The 15,833-nt window shown below is 40.3% G+C and overlaps 1 protein-coding gene across 1 annotated transcript; it reads right to left on the reverse strand.

Annotated features, from left to right (window-relative positions):
• Positions 1-1,402: 1,402 nt before the first annotated feature.
• On the reverse strand, positions 1,403-14,418 carry LOC120794684 (alpha-tectorin-like). The gene is made up of 24 exons (XM_040135938.1): positions 14,373-14,418; positions 14,228-14,251; positions 13,828-13,943; positions 13,196-13,471; positions 12,655-12,750; positions 12,414-12,579; positions 11,203-11,603; positions 10,533-11,109; positions 9,861-10,444; positions 9,168-9,708; positions 8,468-9,066; positions 8,031-8,188; positions 7,531-7,931; positions 7,180-7,376; positions 4,865-5,260; positions 4,472-4,755; positions 4,110-4,387; positions 3,859-3,978; positions 3,407-3,591; positions 3,103-3,269; positions 2,327-2,578; positions 1,967-2,126; positions 1,699-1,824; positions 1,403-1,477 (listed from the first exon to the last, which is right to left on the reverse strand). The coding sequence occupies exons 1-24, from the start codon at positions 14,416-14,418 to the stop codon at positions 1,403-1,405; spliced, it is 6,225 nt and encodes a 2,074-aa protein (XP_039991872.1).
• Positions 14,419-15,833: the final 1,415 nt, after the last annotated feature.

Below are 15,833 nucleotides of genomic sequence, written 5' to 3' on the forward strand. Positions count from 1 at the left end.
TAATGACTTGTAGATATCAAGTCATATTATTTTGTTATTCCTTTGATTTTGAAAGCCTGCATATGCCACTTAAGCCACAGGATTATCCTCCCAATGATACTTTGTCAGAGGAGCTAAACTATTACACGAGAAACACAGAGTAATCAAACAATGACTGCAGAGCCCATCATGAACACATGGATATGTTCTGGGTACAGAAATAGACTTGAACACCATTAACACTGGTTAACAAGATTATGCACCAATATTCCCCACATAATTTACCTGAATACATCAGTAGTGGATTGGAGAGCCTGTGTCTTGGGCCATGTGGTATTAGACATACTGCTCCTCTTTGAAGTCTTTATACTGTACCACGACACCAATGACAAATTAAATGTTGTGGGTGTGTTAAGTGTTCTTATGTCTACCATATGGTCTCTTCCCATACTGCTGAGGACATACCGACTGACAATGATGAATTTCACCCATAAAGAGAGGGCACAGGAGATATCAGCTTTGTCAGTCTCCACGCTCGGCCCAACAAAGGAGGTTCAGCACAAAAGATGGAAACCTGACCACTTGTATCACTGACAGTTTATTTCATGTCAAACGAAAAACCATCTTGTATTAATGGGTTGGATTGTGATTATTAGATTTATTTGTCCTGCACAGAACATGTGATGGTAGCATAGTGTAGTTTGCTTATTTACGTGGTAGTATTATTAAATGCTTCTAAACAATTTCAAGAAATAAGTCCAAACTTTAAGTAAACACCATTTTTATTAAAAGAAAATGTAGAAGACAAGGTAATCTACAGCCCAGGGTATATTTTTAGTTTAAAATTTATACAATAAGATTCATATTTCAGACATTAATGACTTCATTTATAATTTTCATTTTCATTAGTAATTTTCCACCATCAGACTTCCACTAACAAAATATTGATTTAATGATAGCAAATATCATTTGAAAACCTCTGATGATACAACTGATAAACATTGTACTGAATATAAAAAGGTGAGCACCAGGTGTTGAGTGTGTGTAATGTGTATATGATCTCATGCTGCCCTCTAACGTTGGAAAGAAAAAACACCACAATTTTAAACAAGACCTCTCGGAGAGGAACACAATTCAGGAGAAATTTATGGGATGTATTAGTCTTACGCTATTTTAAGTAGATTACAATGGAGAAAAATGTCCAGCAGTCCTTAAGTTGATGCACAGTGATTAAGCTATTGTTGACTGATTGCTATATTGTAGCGTAATGCATATACATTTATCTGTTTACTGTGTGTGTGTGTGTGTGTGTGTGTGTGTGTGTGTGTGTGTGTGTGTGTGTGTGTGTGTGTGTGTGTGTGTGTGTGTGTGTGTGTGTGTGTGTGTGTGTGTGTGTGTGTGTGTGTGTCTATCATTGATCTCTCTAGATCAGAGTTTTGGCAGTTAGCAAACTGACTATCAGGGTCACCACGGAGGTCAACTGGCCTGAAGCGCTGCTCTGTTTCATCATTTTGTCTGCAAGAGAAGATCCAAAATCTAACTTCAGTGGTAAAATAAGACAAATGGTAAGTTTTCTTGTGGACGAACACTGTTGCAATGTCATTTAAGACACATTCGAGCCTCTGTACTCTGCATTTATTCAGTTCTAAGAGAGATATTTTTCAAAGTAAGTTAATAAATTTATAATCCACTGATTATAATGTAGATTATGTCATCAACAAGAATACAGGTTATGAAAATGTAAGAGTTACCTGGTTTGAGGACTAATGGTCCTAGTGAGATGGCCTCAGTGTCATGGTGAGAAATATCCCTTGCCACTCTTGTGTGATAACCAGGGTAGCAATGCTGCAGGAAAACAATATGACAAGTTTTCATCTTAAATTTTTTAGCCATAGAAAATTACAGCAGCTACAACAATCAAACAGGTTGTATACAGGGTGATTCTTCCAATCTTACGACAACTACACACAAGTAAAGTTGTACATACAGCTGTGCAGTTGTTGTCTCTCAAAAGGCATAGATGGACTTTGCAGTGCAGGTAGATGGATGAAAAGTTGGTAAAGGTGAACATCCCAAAGGAGAATCTAGCCACAGTGGAGATGCCATTCTGAACCAGCTCTACTGTGCCATCTGCTGGATTAGGACACCTGGGAGACAGGAAAGGTGGTAGAAGTTACAATTTTATTGGTCAGACTATAAAGTAAAGTAAGCTGTAATAGAGAAGATGGCTGGAATGAATTAAAGAAGCCCTCCTAGGGATACTTCATATGTAGCCTTTCCAGATTCAGTAGGGGGAATTTGTGAATCAGTGTGCAATCACAAGGATAGATTGAAATAACTGCCTTACTGTGCACTAATGAGATCCCAGCGGACAGGGTAGCTGGCGTCACTGAAAGGTGTTGCCCAGCAAGAGTCCAAAATGGTGGAGATCTGGTGTTCATCGATTCCCTCTGTCTGCACTTCGATGTACAACCTCTGATCTATTTCTTTCTCTAGGTTTCTGTTTCTGGTCAGGGGGAAACGGAAGCCAGCATCCTGGTAGACGATCATTCTCATCTGATAGCTACCTTGGCCAGATGGAAGCTTCTTGTTCACAATGCTACAGAAAAACATTACTCAATGTTATTAAAGGTGAAAAGAAACAATTGGTTTCTAAGTATAAACATCTACAATATAGGTTTATGTGTAAAATATTCACAAAATTAGGAACAGAAATAAAGGGAGTACATAACTTATACCCCATGGAAAAGGACTTTAACTCTTAAGCAATTTATTGATCTAATCTGTTGTATGTACAAAGATGGATCATACAGTAGTAGGCTTAATGCCAAGTAGACGCACTTTGTCAGTTATAATAAATGTTTTGCAATCAGAACGTTGATATTTTCAACATGAGGTGACTGACAGAGCTCAAACAAGTCCAAAGGACATTAGATTATTAGGTCATGATGATGATGCAGTGTTGACCTCTTACATAGCTGAAGACCAGCTAAATAATGTCATACACTACAACACAACTATGTTCTCTTTCAAAAGCAAGCTGCGCTTTAGTCACCAGGACTTAAGTTAACCAAAAAATTAATCAGAGGAACCATGCAAGCGAGGTGGTATTGTGGTTATCACCTCTCTACAGGGTTGATGCCCACATCCATGGACAGGGACTGGGCCTGGGCCAGAGGATATTCACAGGAGAAGCGCAGATGAATGCTCTTCTCGCGGCTAATGAGGCCCTCGTGATGGTCCACATCCCCTTGGATGGTATTCTCATAGATGAAATGGGTCCCGTTGCTCTGTGAGAATAAGACAACAGTAGAGTATATTTTTTATGCAGTGTGCTTCATTATGTATACAGTATAAAGCTGAGCATTGGAGACGTTTACATCTAAAATGCTGTGTAGACCATGTTAATAAAATGTATGGACTGTACCCTGAGAATTGTCCCACAGAGCTGGTCGTCATTGTTAAAGTGGAACACTAGTCGTCCGTCCTGGAGAGTACCATTGCAGGAGTCTTCCCGCAGGTGTAGAGTGCCAGGATGGAAGCCAGCTTCAAACAGCTGGCAGCGTGACACAGACATGGTGCCTGAACTACTGACACAAGTGATGGATGAGTCTATGAAAGACAAAGAAACAAAAGTTTAGGTGCAAGTGACAGTATAATATGTTTGAGGTTGTAAAAACAAACTGATGGATTTGTAGTAGGTGACTTTTTAAGTTAAAGTCAGTGATATTCAGTTTTAAATATGAAAATCATGTTGCTGAAAGCCTTGACTACTGTCGTCTGGTATGGTAAAGTTAGAGATAGCAAAGTTGACTAGATACAATAAACACAGAGCAGTTATTACTGAAAGAGGAGTGTTTCAGTGGGATTTGCCCTCACCATAGCTCTCATTGTTAGGCCGATGGTGGTGTTCATCACAGAAGCAGCTGTAAACCCCATCCTTCTCACCACACCACTCATACTCTGAGCAGTCCTGCTCTTCACAGGGGTCTGACTCAACTGGAGAAACAATGAGGAAAAGAGTAAGGAAACTGAAACACAATGGATAAGAGAGAAGATGCCACTTACTGCAAGATCAACCTTCTTAGGAACACCAATTTTTCTCCTTTATCAGCCCACTGCAAACATACCACATTGCAAAGCTGGGCGCCACTCTGAGATGTTCAACCCCAAAACAGAGCAGGTTCTCTCGTAGGCTGAGATGGCAGAACACAGCATGCCATTAGCTGGAGTGTAGAGGCAGAGATCATAGACACAGGAACTGAAAAATGGCTGGGGGTCAAGGTGCAAGTGACAGGCTCTGAATGGGCCACTGGTGTTTGTGATGATGCTACAGAGCTCGGAAAATTCTTCCCTGAAGGTGCAGTTGTTCAATCCATCACCATTTTCATCATCTGTGAATCCACATCTAGAAAAAGAAATATCATGATGCCATTAGTGTCTGCTGCAGTATTCATAAAATTATCCTACATGGCTTTTCATAACAGCTCACCCTGGTTGGCTTGTGGGTGCCTTCCAGCTGTGTCCAAACTCATTGTCGTTTTGTGCCAGTGTGCCATTGGGTAAGACTTTGTCATCTGCAGGATCACTGTTGAAGTTTCCACACATACCAGTGACTCTGTTTTGACAGTGTTGGGCAATTCTGACCAGTAGGGTACTCTGGCCATCAAACTGAACTGTCAGGTCAATGGCATTGACCACTATGTAGCTTCCCTGCCTTACAACCGTAGCTAAGGTTCCTGTGGTGGTTGGAAGAGAGACCTCAGTTCCATTTACCTGGAAGACCAAGAGATTAGAGAGAGATGGACAAGAGCTTTGGGCATTTGTTGTGATCTATGCTGATACCAGACAGATATAGAGTTACATAAAATAATAACATGTTTACCTTTACTCTTCTGTTTGGTCCAATCCTGATGTATGCACTCTCTGGTTGATTTGAGAGGTATATATCCACTGCTGATACAAACGACACACGGTTGTTGCCACGGTGATTATTGGTGGCTGCTACCTGAAACTGGGTTTCATTGGTGCCGTGGCTCACACTCTCAGTGATGATGTATGAGCACGTGCCCTGGAAATGAACTAGTGCCCCGTCAAAGGTGATGTAGTGTGGGTCCCCCCACACAGTACAAGTAGACATTGAATCAAAACAGCCCAGCTGGCCATTTCTGACAGTGCACTCTTGTGCAGGAGTGCAAGATGTAGCAGAGCAGCGCAGGTCATTGGGAGCCTGGCATTCACATCGCTGGGAGCAACCTTCTATCCAGAATGACTCACCAGCCTGTAGCATGTGAGAAAAAGAGATACACGCCACATATTAGGCCAAATCAATGAACAGACTTTTTTCACAGGAGACAATTTGACAAGATAAAAGAAGGAAATGCAAATGTCTAATTAATAGTCAAAATGAATTGCATTCTGTTTAGGTGAGCCAGGTCCAGGGTCCTGCTGGCTGACTGGACAGGTTTCCTGGGACATGACTAATATAGTTCTGAATCTGCCAAGTGACAGAGCAACCAATCATAATAGTTGATTCCACCCGCAGAGGTTGATTGACAAGTAAGCGTAATACTGAAATAAATGAAATAAATAAAACAGTCCTTTGCAGGAAAAAATAAAGAAAAAGAACACAGTGAAATAAATGTTTAAACTCCAGCCTTAAAATAGATAATAAATATATTAAAACATGTAGAATAAAGTTGGAATGAAGTTTTATAATTGTAAACATATAAATTTATTTCAGTTGATACATATATACTTGGATATATATTTGATTTATTTATTCATTTCATTGAAGTATTTATTTAACTTAGGGAGAAGTACTTAATATTTTTTGTTTAATATTTATTTATTTTACTTCCTATTCATATTTTTAATCTTATTTATTCCATTGTCATTTTATCAATTTGTCTATTTTATCAACATAAATACGGCCCATCTAGTATTCAGTACAAAGAGGCGTGCGTGGAGGTAAAGTAATGCTGGTCTTCCACAAGGGGGAAAAGCCTCACTGCGCATGTCAGACTGCCGTCAACCAATTTTAATAGTATCCTCGTAAAAAGCTGGCGTTAATCAAAATGTTTGTGCCATTCTATCTAGCATACCTGTAAACATTATCCCTTTTACTCTGCTCAAATTCCTCACCATGAGTCTCAGTAAAACTTCTCCAAACAGACCAATGAGGACGATGAACGTCCCGCTCGTCAATGGAAAGGGAATTCATTATTGGATTAATGGACAGGCAGTGTCATGGAGAAGTGTGCACACATGAACGGCCCCCATCGACCTTTCTAGAAAGGAGGTCAGGAATAATTTTTTTTCTACAGGTCTCTTCTTTATCTCTTTGTTGCTGTGTGTCCTGTGTGCGTGTGTCGTGCTCCTTCACCTGCCTTGGTGATCAGGCCAGCTTTCTGCCCTGTGATTGTTATTATTTATCATCATTTGATTAACATCTCTTTCATTCTTCTGCCTATTGGCCCCACTGTTGCCCCTATCACTTGGTTACTGAGTAAAGTGTACACTGTTTTCCATTTGTTTGCTTTATGCTTAGGCTGCCCGGACAGTTGGTCCTTCTTCAGCTTTATTGTTTAATTAGTGGGTAAACATCAGTGTGGTTTATTTAAGGTTTTTGTGTCTAATTGAAATCATCATATTAAATCAAAACTGAAATTAATTTTATATAGGAATGGGAAATCCAGCATCAGATTATGCTAATTTAAATCTAATATGATATGCCTAGATTAGCTAGATCAAGGGCCCCATCAAAACTGCAGTGCCAAAAACTCCTTGGCTCTGATCCACGCAGAGGCCACTATTTCAAAAGCCCTTAAAAGTTCTTAAAAGCGACAAAAAGGGCAACGATTGTTTCTGTCTACTGTGATGAGCAGGACTTTTTGCTGCAGTAAGTGGACCCTCAGACTAGAAACAGCGCTACAATATAGAAATGCAAGAGGCTGTGTTAGTAGTGTTGAGTTGAGTGGCTTCAGTACTGGTGAGAGAATGAAATATGATCCATGAAGTCCACTTGTTTTAATAGATCCATGAGTTATAAGGTTTAATCAGATGTCAAAACACTTCACAGCAGTTTAAAATATTATGAGGATTTTACTGCTCCTGAAGCTTAGAGTATTACGGTGGCAGTCATTTCATGTCACATACTAACTCTGCAGATTATTTTGTATTTACTGGGCCATGACTTACATTATAGTAGAAGCCATCATATTGGCAGCCACAGCTTTCCACAGGAACACACCTCGTCCCACTCCTCTGAAAACCCTCATCACAGAAACATCCCTCAGAGCAAAACTGCTCACAGGTAGCATCAATGCTGCTGGCACAGGTGTGGCCACAGTCGGTACCACACAGCTCATAATGGCTGTTGGTTGGACAGTCCAGTCCTTAATAGGTGAGAGAAGAAATGGCAGCTATCAGATGGTTGTGAACTAGATACAGTTTGTAAGCATATTATTTCACAAAGCCCCTCTTAGGTTAATGGTTACTCAATTTTTGGAATTTTTTAGTATTAAATGATGAATTCACGGGTTGACTCACTGCAAGTGGTGTTCTGTCTCCAAGGGTAGATTCGAACATTGGCAGACTGACAGGCAGTGACATACGCTTGAATCGCCCTGCACAGAAGATCTTGGCCCTCACTTCCCGACACACAAACATCAAACACACAGTCGTTGAAATATGGCGCTGGGTCCACCTGCTCATGGCAGAAGCTGAAGGGGCCGTCGGCTGCTTGAATCAACTCACACTGAGCTCTAGCAGGTTGCTCATTGGTACACTGTGGGCAGGAGGAACCACACCCATCACTGCAGGTGTAGTTGCCTGCCACCTTCCAAGCTGTCCCAAACTCATTTGGAGTGTTGACTATTGTTCCTGATGGGGTGTGGAACTCATCATTTGGGTTTCCGTTGAAGTTTCCGCAAAGTCCACATGTTTTTCCTCTGTGTTGGTGACAATAATTAAATATATGCGGTGTCATATATTAGAATATGGGTGGTTATTCAATGGCTTAAATACATTTGAAAATATAGTTTTCATACCTGTAATTTGCAGGTAAAGAGAGATACACTGTACTATATCCATCATAGGTGACACTCAAGCCAAAATCAGTTCTGACAATTACACGAGATCCACTTGCATAGATAGACACATGACTTCCATTCAAGAGAATAGGTAAGTTTCTGGTCACTCCATTGACCTAAAAGAGACATTGGAAGAAATATCAGTTGTGCTTTTTACAACTTTCTCACGTTGTTATTCTTCTGACTGTCTCTTAAGAAATAGTGCATAAAAAACTTTTTTTTCTAATTGAGATTTCACATACTTGCAGTAAACTCTTGTTTATCTTTCTGTGTTATTCACTACGTCATGGGAATCGCTGTAGCTGTCAAATGTTTACAATTACATTAACACTAAATCTAAATTATGCTTACCAGTTATCTGATGAAGAATTTCAGAAATGATTTTAACAACTTACCTCAACCACACCTCTTTTTTCTCTTGATATAAGCACTTCATAGCCCCACAAATTCACAAAAACTTGAGCTGTGATTGAAACTGGCAACCCATTCCATGGCTCATTCTTAGCTTCCACTGAAAATTGGTGGAGTCCATCAGTAGCATTACAAGGACTCGCGAGAACATAGCGGCAACTTCCCTGAAAGTCATAAGCCTTGCCATCAAATGTGAGGTAGTGGGGATCTCCAGAAGCAGAGCAGGTGCCATGAGGGTTGGGATGGCAACCATACTCACCCCCCACCACACGGCAGGACTCCTGTGGACCACAGGAGTTGGGAAAACAGTGGACTGTCCCAGTTGTGCCATTACAGGTACACAAGCTCTGACATTCCTCACCATCCCAGAACTGTTCACCACCTTGCAGATAGCGTCCAAGGTGACGGCATCCGCAGGATATTGGTGGCACGCACTGGTCGCCATTGAGGATAAAACCATCATCACACTGGCACCCATCCTGGCACACAGCATCACAGGTGAAAGGAAAAGAGAGGCTGGGGCAGGTGGAGGGACAAGTGGTTCCACAGAGTTCATAATGGCTGTTTAAAGGGCAGGTTTGCTCTGGAGGACAAAAAAACAGGAACAAACAGGTTGATATAAAAAGGTCCTTACATATTTTTATATCATATCCAAACTTAATCCAACAGAAGGAAAATGCTTACCACAGCCAGTTGCATTCCTCCAGTGTCCCAGGGCTACGCCCTTCTGTTGACACATTAGTGCATAATCTCGTAGGACCTCACATAGTGCCGATGCTGGATCTCTAGAGGCCCTAATGATCTCCAAACATACATCCACATGCTGCCGGGGGTCTACCATGGCCCAACACTGAGTAAATGGCCCTTGTGGTGAGCCAATAATGCTACAGTTCTCAATAGAACTGTAATTCGTATGTACACTTTCCACGCAGTGTGCAGCAAGGGAGCCATCTCGCCAACTGTCTCCAAAGACCTGGGAACTGTTGACAAGAATGCCATTGGGTGTGTGGAAGTCGTCATGTGAGTGACCATTGTAGTTACCACAGAGTCCACCCAGTGAACCAGTGTAGATACCAGGTGTAGTGACACGCACAAAGTGAGGCCAAACTGTCTGCACAGTCACACCAAAGGAGGTGCGAAGGATGATGCTGTGAATGCTGCTGTGGTAGATTTGGATTCGGTTGGATGTTGAGCTGAATGGAAGTCCGATCAGCTGACCGTTAACCTAAAGAGCCATTCAGTTTCATACTTTGTAGTTAAATAGATTTAAACAAAGGTATGTGCTATTAGAAAAGAAAAAACAGTAGTACACACTTTGAAGATGGCTGACATACCACATTAAGAATCTGTTTTTTCAAAAAAGTTCCAATCACTTACTTGTACTCTGCTGCTATCTGTCATCTCAATGGAGACTTGTGTTCCCTCTGCCTCAAACTTTAGCAGCCTGGCAAAACCCTGCTGGCCTTTGGGCACTTTCTCTGCTGTCACCACAAAGTGGGGGTGATCAGACAATCCCATCACTTTGGCAAGAGTCAGTCGACAGGCCCCAGGATAATGGTATGTCAGTCCATCAAATGTATGATATGACCCTGGGCCGCTTGTCCAGCATGTTGCATAGCTGTTAGATCTGCATCCTCTTTCTCCCTCCTCCACACTGCAAGATTGAAGTGGACCACAACCATGTGGGCGACAGGTCATGGAGCCGTAACTGCAGCTACAACGTCTTCCACAGTCTTCATCTAGTATTACAGTTTCTCCAGAGCGGTAGTAGCGGCCCTCAAAGCTGCAGCCACACTCAGCATGAGGGACGCAGACTCCAGCACTGAGGATGTAGCCTGAATTGCAGATGCAGCTCTCCTGGGCAGGGAGAGGGCAGCTGTGGGTGGAATTTGGATTGACACAGGTAGATGGACATCCTGTGCCTTGGGACTCAAAGTGGCTGTTGGCTGGGCAGAGGATTTCTAAACAAAAGCAAACAATATTTATATTGTCCTCATCGGCATTTTGAAATGATATGTTTAAATAATGTTGAATGACTGACAGACATACCACAAAAGCCTGGTTGCCTCCAACTTGGCAGATGGATACCATTCTGTTGACACTGACTTGCGTAAGCATTTAGGGCTTGACACATAATGGGCTGGTACCCTCCTCCTACACACAGATCATACACACAACTCTGCACAAAGGTTTGTGGGGGAAGTCGTTGATGGCAAGCAGCAAACGGTCCAGAACTGCTCTGGAGGATACCACAATGGTCAGTATTGCTGTATAAAGCTGTCTGATCATCAGTGCAGGCAGCGCAGTCCAGCCCTCCACACTGCACCTCACAACCAGGGTCATCATCCCCTGATGCTTGCCAACTGTTGGCAAACAACTCATCCGAGTTCACAAGCTCGCCTTGGCGTGTTCGAAAGTCATCCCTGGGATTATTATTGAAGTTTCCACACAGGCCACATGTTGCATTCTGGTAGGTGTAGGGCACACTGATCCTGACATAATGATTTGTGTCATAAGAAACTTCCAAGCCAAAGACAGTACTGATGATCACAGAAAAACCTGACTCATAAACCTGGACAGTCCCATTATTGAGGTAGAACGGAGTGGCAGCAAAATTTCCATTAACCTGTAAACACAGAAGTATGTCAAGTGTAGCAAAAATATATTTGGTCTCTTACATTAAGAAGCACTGAGTCTAACACCAGTCAAAATCACCAACCTTGGCTTTACCATGATGTCCCTTGATAAGCTCAATTGTTTCATTGTAAACAAACACTTTGACCAGTCGTGTCCAAGAGACACGAGTGCTGCCCCGGTGCTCATTCTTGCCCTCTACTCGATAGTAGGGCAGTCCACGACCACATTGTTCTGAGAGAACGTAAGCGCAGGTGCCCTGAAAGTGAAACACTGTGTTGTCAAAGGTATAGTAATGTGGATCACCACTTATAGTGCAGGTGCCTCTCTGCACCGTCTGGCAAGAGAACTGGAAAGCACTTGGCCGGCAGATTTGGGAAAAGGAGCAGGGTTGCCTGAGACACTGCAGACCTGCTGAGGTGCAGGTGCACTTCTCTGCACAGGTACTGTCACTCCAGAATGAGTCACCGAGCTGCACGGGTTCACCTTGAAAGGAATCAAAGTAAATGGTCACTTTAAGGTATAGACTAATATGTGCAGACACCATTACATTTAAACCATTTCATTTGTGAGTGAATTGTTTTACGTCATACCAGTACAAACAACTGTGCATTGTAGACAATAATGGACAACTGTTGTTGCAAACACACTGAGATTATAACTCAGATAAGAGCGAGAGAAACAGAGCATATGTGTTGCATGCTGCTGATGAGATAGTGGCCAGTAATAGATTTTTAAAAAAGCAAAAAACTTGCAAAAGCAGCACTTCTTAAAAACTCAAAATGATTCAGGAAAGGCCATTGCATTGTAAAAAGGTAATGACCCTGTTTTGAGAACAGATTAAAACCTCACTGGCTATGTGCATCTCAATCACAGACAGCATTGCCAATCTTTCAAGTGTGTGGATTTTTGTAGTCAGGATATAAGGCCCTTGGGAAATTACAGGACAACGATTTAAAAATCTAATGATATGGTGCCACATGATGGTAGTTTACTGCAAGGTGTGTAGTACCACCATTAAACAGATAACTTATTGTTTATTATTCTTATTTGTGGGAAAGCCTTTCTGTCAGGCCAAAGCTAGCAAAGGACTTTGTGTTTGAAGAAGAAATAACAAAAATATAGCCCCCGATCTTGGGTCTTTAGTATCAAATTTAGTGGTACCAGGCGGGCTCGGTTAGGTCACATCTGAAAGGTGCTGATATGGGCTGGGTTCAGGTCTTGATTTTAGGCCATTGCAGAACTCTGCTACAGATAAAGCAAACAATAGTAATCACACTCTGTATCTGATCTTACCATTAAAAGTGCAGCCTCTTGATCCATGGTCTGTCTGGAAGGCCCAACGACCAGGTACATTGACATTGCTGCTCAGGCGGAAATTTGAGTTAATGCCTGTTGCATTGGTAGAGAAGGATCCAGGGATGGTAAAATGGTGAGAAGAGTTAACTGTATCATAGCCAGCCTGCAAATACAAGTGATAAAAATTAATTTAGTCATGGCAACTAAATATACATATCATAACTGAAGTGAATCTGACCTGCACGTCCAAATCAGTTGCGGCTATTATCCCATAGTTCATCAGCAAGAATGAGTACTGGTCTCCAGAGATCAACACGGCTTGGACAGTTGATTGCTGAAAAGTATGAATGAATTGTCATATGTAAAGTTTGCTCTACTGTATATACTGTAATTCAGAAACACTTTGTTACACTTGTCCCAGTTATCACTGTAAGTAAGTTATTTATTATTTCACACTTCTATGTCCCTTTTCCAGTTAATTGTATTCACAATTAATTTAAACAACCTACAATTTAAACAACATTATGGAATGCAAAATGCCTTATGTACAGAAACTGCACTTTGGGGCAGCAGGTGTCACTTTTTTACCCCAGAATAAATGTTCAGAGAAAATGAATTTGAATTGCAATATCATCACTACAATCATTGATAACACATTTGTGAGATGGATTTTGCATTAAATCTGTCACAGAACGTAATGTAGGTCTTTATATATCTCAAGGTATAATCAACATTCAAGAGGTCCTTTTTTTGGGTGATGCTGAATTAAGTTGACTTACTGTTCCTGTAAATGAATAGTAGGACACCTCAAACCATGTTGCAACAAAGACCCAGTTGGCATTGAAGTTCATGCTCGGGAAATAGGTGTTAATGTCCCGTGTAGCTTGCTGGAGGACACTACCGCTGGTGTATTGGTTGTAGTAGATTCCACCATTTGTGTTGTCCAAATCTACCCAGAATGGAGCAATGATGTCTATGGATCCATGTGATGGAAACCGTTGAGGTGTGTAACTTTGCAATGGTTCAGTAAAGGTCAGGTGTCCATTGTGGTTGACCTGTATATAAATGAGTAGATGTAACTAAAGGGAGAGGATTTTTTTTAAATCAACACACAAGTACTAATCATCAGCTACAATTTTCTACATACACAGGCTTAGATTTTGCCTGGCAATAGGACCAATATTCTATAATAGTATTGTTTTATGTTTGTTTGTTTGTTTATTTGATGTTGCAAAATACAAACTACTATTTTTATTTACTACTGTATTTCAATTTAAAAAAATTACATATGCAATTTATTGTATTGGAAGTAACTTCTAATCAGCGGTGGAAAAATTTAATTCGATAGGAAAATATTTTTTGGGTCTACATAAAATATGTACATAATTTTGTCAAAGTTAATTTTACATACATAAATGTAATTATATGTCTGTCCAAAATAGACAAAAGGTTGCTGCAGGGTAATTTGTGGAGAACTTCCATCGTCTGATACAGAGCTGTTGGTTCCAGATATTGGGTAGAGGGGGCCTAGAAAGAAGGGTAGGTTACAAAAAATGAACACAAATATATTATACATAACATAAATATATAATATTGATTCCCAGAAAATGGAGGAAATGTAATTTACCCTCACTGATATATGTGGGGTAGACAAAATATTAGAAACACCTCCCAGCAGAATGTAATGCATTTCTACAACAACACAAACTAGAGCCTTCAAAATACACATTAAGTTGAAGCAGTGCCGCTCTTAAAAAGTTTCCTGAAACCCTCAACTTGAATAACTTTCATGAAGAAAGATGTGAACTTACTCACAACCTGAGGAGTCACCATACCTGTGAATGAAACATATATGACAGATGAGTAAAATATAGCTTATTTTTGAAAGAATGCAAAAACTCAGGATTGATTAGTTAGATAGAATTAAAAAAATAAACCAAAAAAAAATGTACTTACTTATCATGCCCAAAAGCAGCAGAATCGACCTGATTTGTATGGCCATTCTGTTAGGTTCCAAAAATAAATGGGAGCCTTAAACTAATCACCTTAAATGAATCACCTGTTAGATATACTATATGCTGTCCCTATTATTCATCTAAAACTGCAGGGCTGAAACAAGGCTTTATACAGTGAAAAGTGGCATGGTTCCAGAAACCTCATTTCCTCGTTACAGAATTTCTCATCTGATTTCTCATTTGTGTTTGGGTTATTTAATGGTTTAAATGGGTAAAATCAATTTGTCCCCTGATAAACAATCAAACTAAAATTTATGTTGTGCTGTAATAATAATGAAAAATATTACACCGCGTTCAGAATAAACATAGGAAGATGTAAACCAATACTCCATATTATGCTTGAGCCATTAATGTTTTTCAATACCAGTTATCAGTTAAGCAGATTTTTGTGGTCAATAGCCATGTATTAACTTTTACATAGAAATGGGATCTATTGCACTTTCACCAATGATTTACTCAGTAAATAATTCTTAAAATATTGATTGAAATGACTAGAGGAAATGTTGTTCTTCCTTGTTGGTATTATGCTAGACCCATGGTTTGCTTTTCAGTGTGGCAAGATCAGTGAGTGTTTAGCAATGTGGAACAGCAGGATTGGAAATGAGGTCAGCCTTTGTTTTTATGCTCAACTATCATTGCACGCCAATGACGTTTAAAGTGCAGACTGATTTCAATACTTAAAAGCAGACATGTTTAGTCTGAAGGTTTAGTTTGAAAGTGTACTTACAAGTTTCTGGTCTCTGCAAGGTGATGTAAATATCACAGAAAAACCACTTGAAATATAGTGGCTGTGTGGGAGGTAGGGAGCATATATATACAAGTTCTGAAGTTTTATCGTTTACTCCAGAAGATGCTTGGCAGTAATCTTAAGTAGTGTATTAGCTACAACATGAAAAACCACTGGCGTTGAACGAAATCTGTGCACTGCTTGTTATAAACTGAAGCTTAAATTAAGTCTGCCAGTGCATCTCTCTTGTACACCTGCGGCGAAATAAATTGTCGTCTGTGTCGTCTGAGTTGTTTTACTTTAAAATCACTTTACAAATTCGGACTGAAAAATCAATCTGATTTCACTATTAGTTTGTAATAATTTATTAAGCCACCACTCAACCCAATCTGATGATGTTATCATAATGAAGATTTCAGCTTGGTGGAAAAATACAACTTCATGGATACTCTTGGACAAAATTGTTATTATAATCATAATTTAAGGCAACCGTACATGCACTTTGTGCAAGTGCAAAAAATATTTTCTTACTGAGGAATAAATTCTTTTAAATAGCTTCAGAATAATAATAAATGTTTAATTTCATTAAATCATTTTTATAGATTTGTGTGGCTGCCTGATATGGAAACCGGAAAGTGGCCTGTAAGAGCAGGCTTAGCAGTCTTGCTAGGATTA

The sequence above is a fragment of the Xiphias gladius genome, chromosome 9 (genome assembly GCF_016859285.1).
Source record: "Xiphias gladius isolate SHS-SW01 ecotype Sanya breed wild chromosome 9, ASM1685928v1, whole genome shotgun sequence".
Classification (NCBI taxonomy): domain Eukaryota; kingdom Metazoa; phylum Chordata; class Actinopteri; order Istiophoriformes; family Xiphiidae; genus Xiphias; species Xiphias gladius.

Bases quoted from the DNA above. Each gene is read 5' to 3' on its own strand.
- LOC120794684 (XM_040135938.1), bottom strand. From the start codon at position 14,418: ATGGCCATACAAATCAGGTCGATTCTGCTGCTTTTGGGCATGATAA. The intron at 12,751-13,195 runs GTAAGTCAACTT...CATACTTTTCAG, and splicing joins ACTATTCATTTACAGGAACA to CAATCAACTGTCCAAGCCGT. The intron at 11,604-12,413 runs GTAAGATCAGAT...ATTCCTTTCAAG, and splicing joins AAGAGGCTGCACTTTTAATG to GTGAACCCGTGCAGCTCGGT.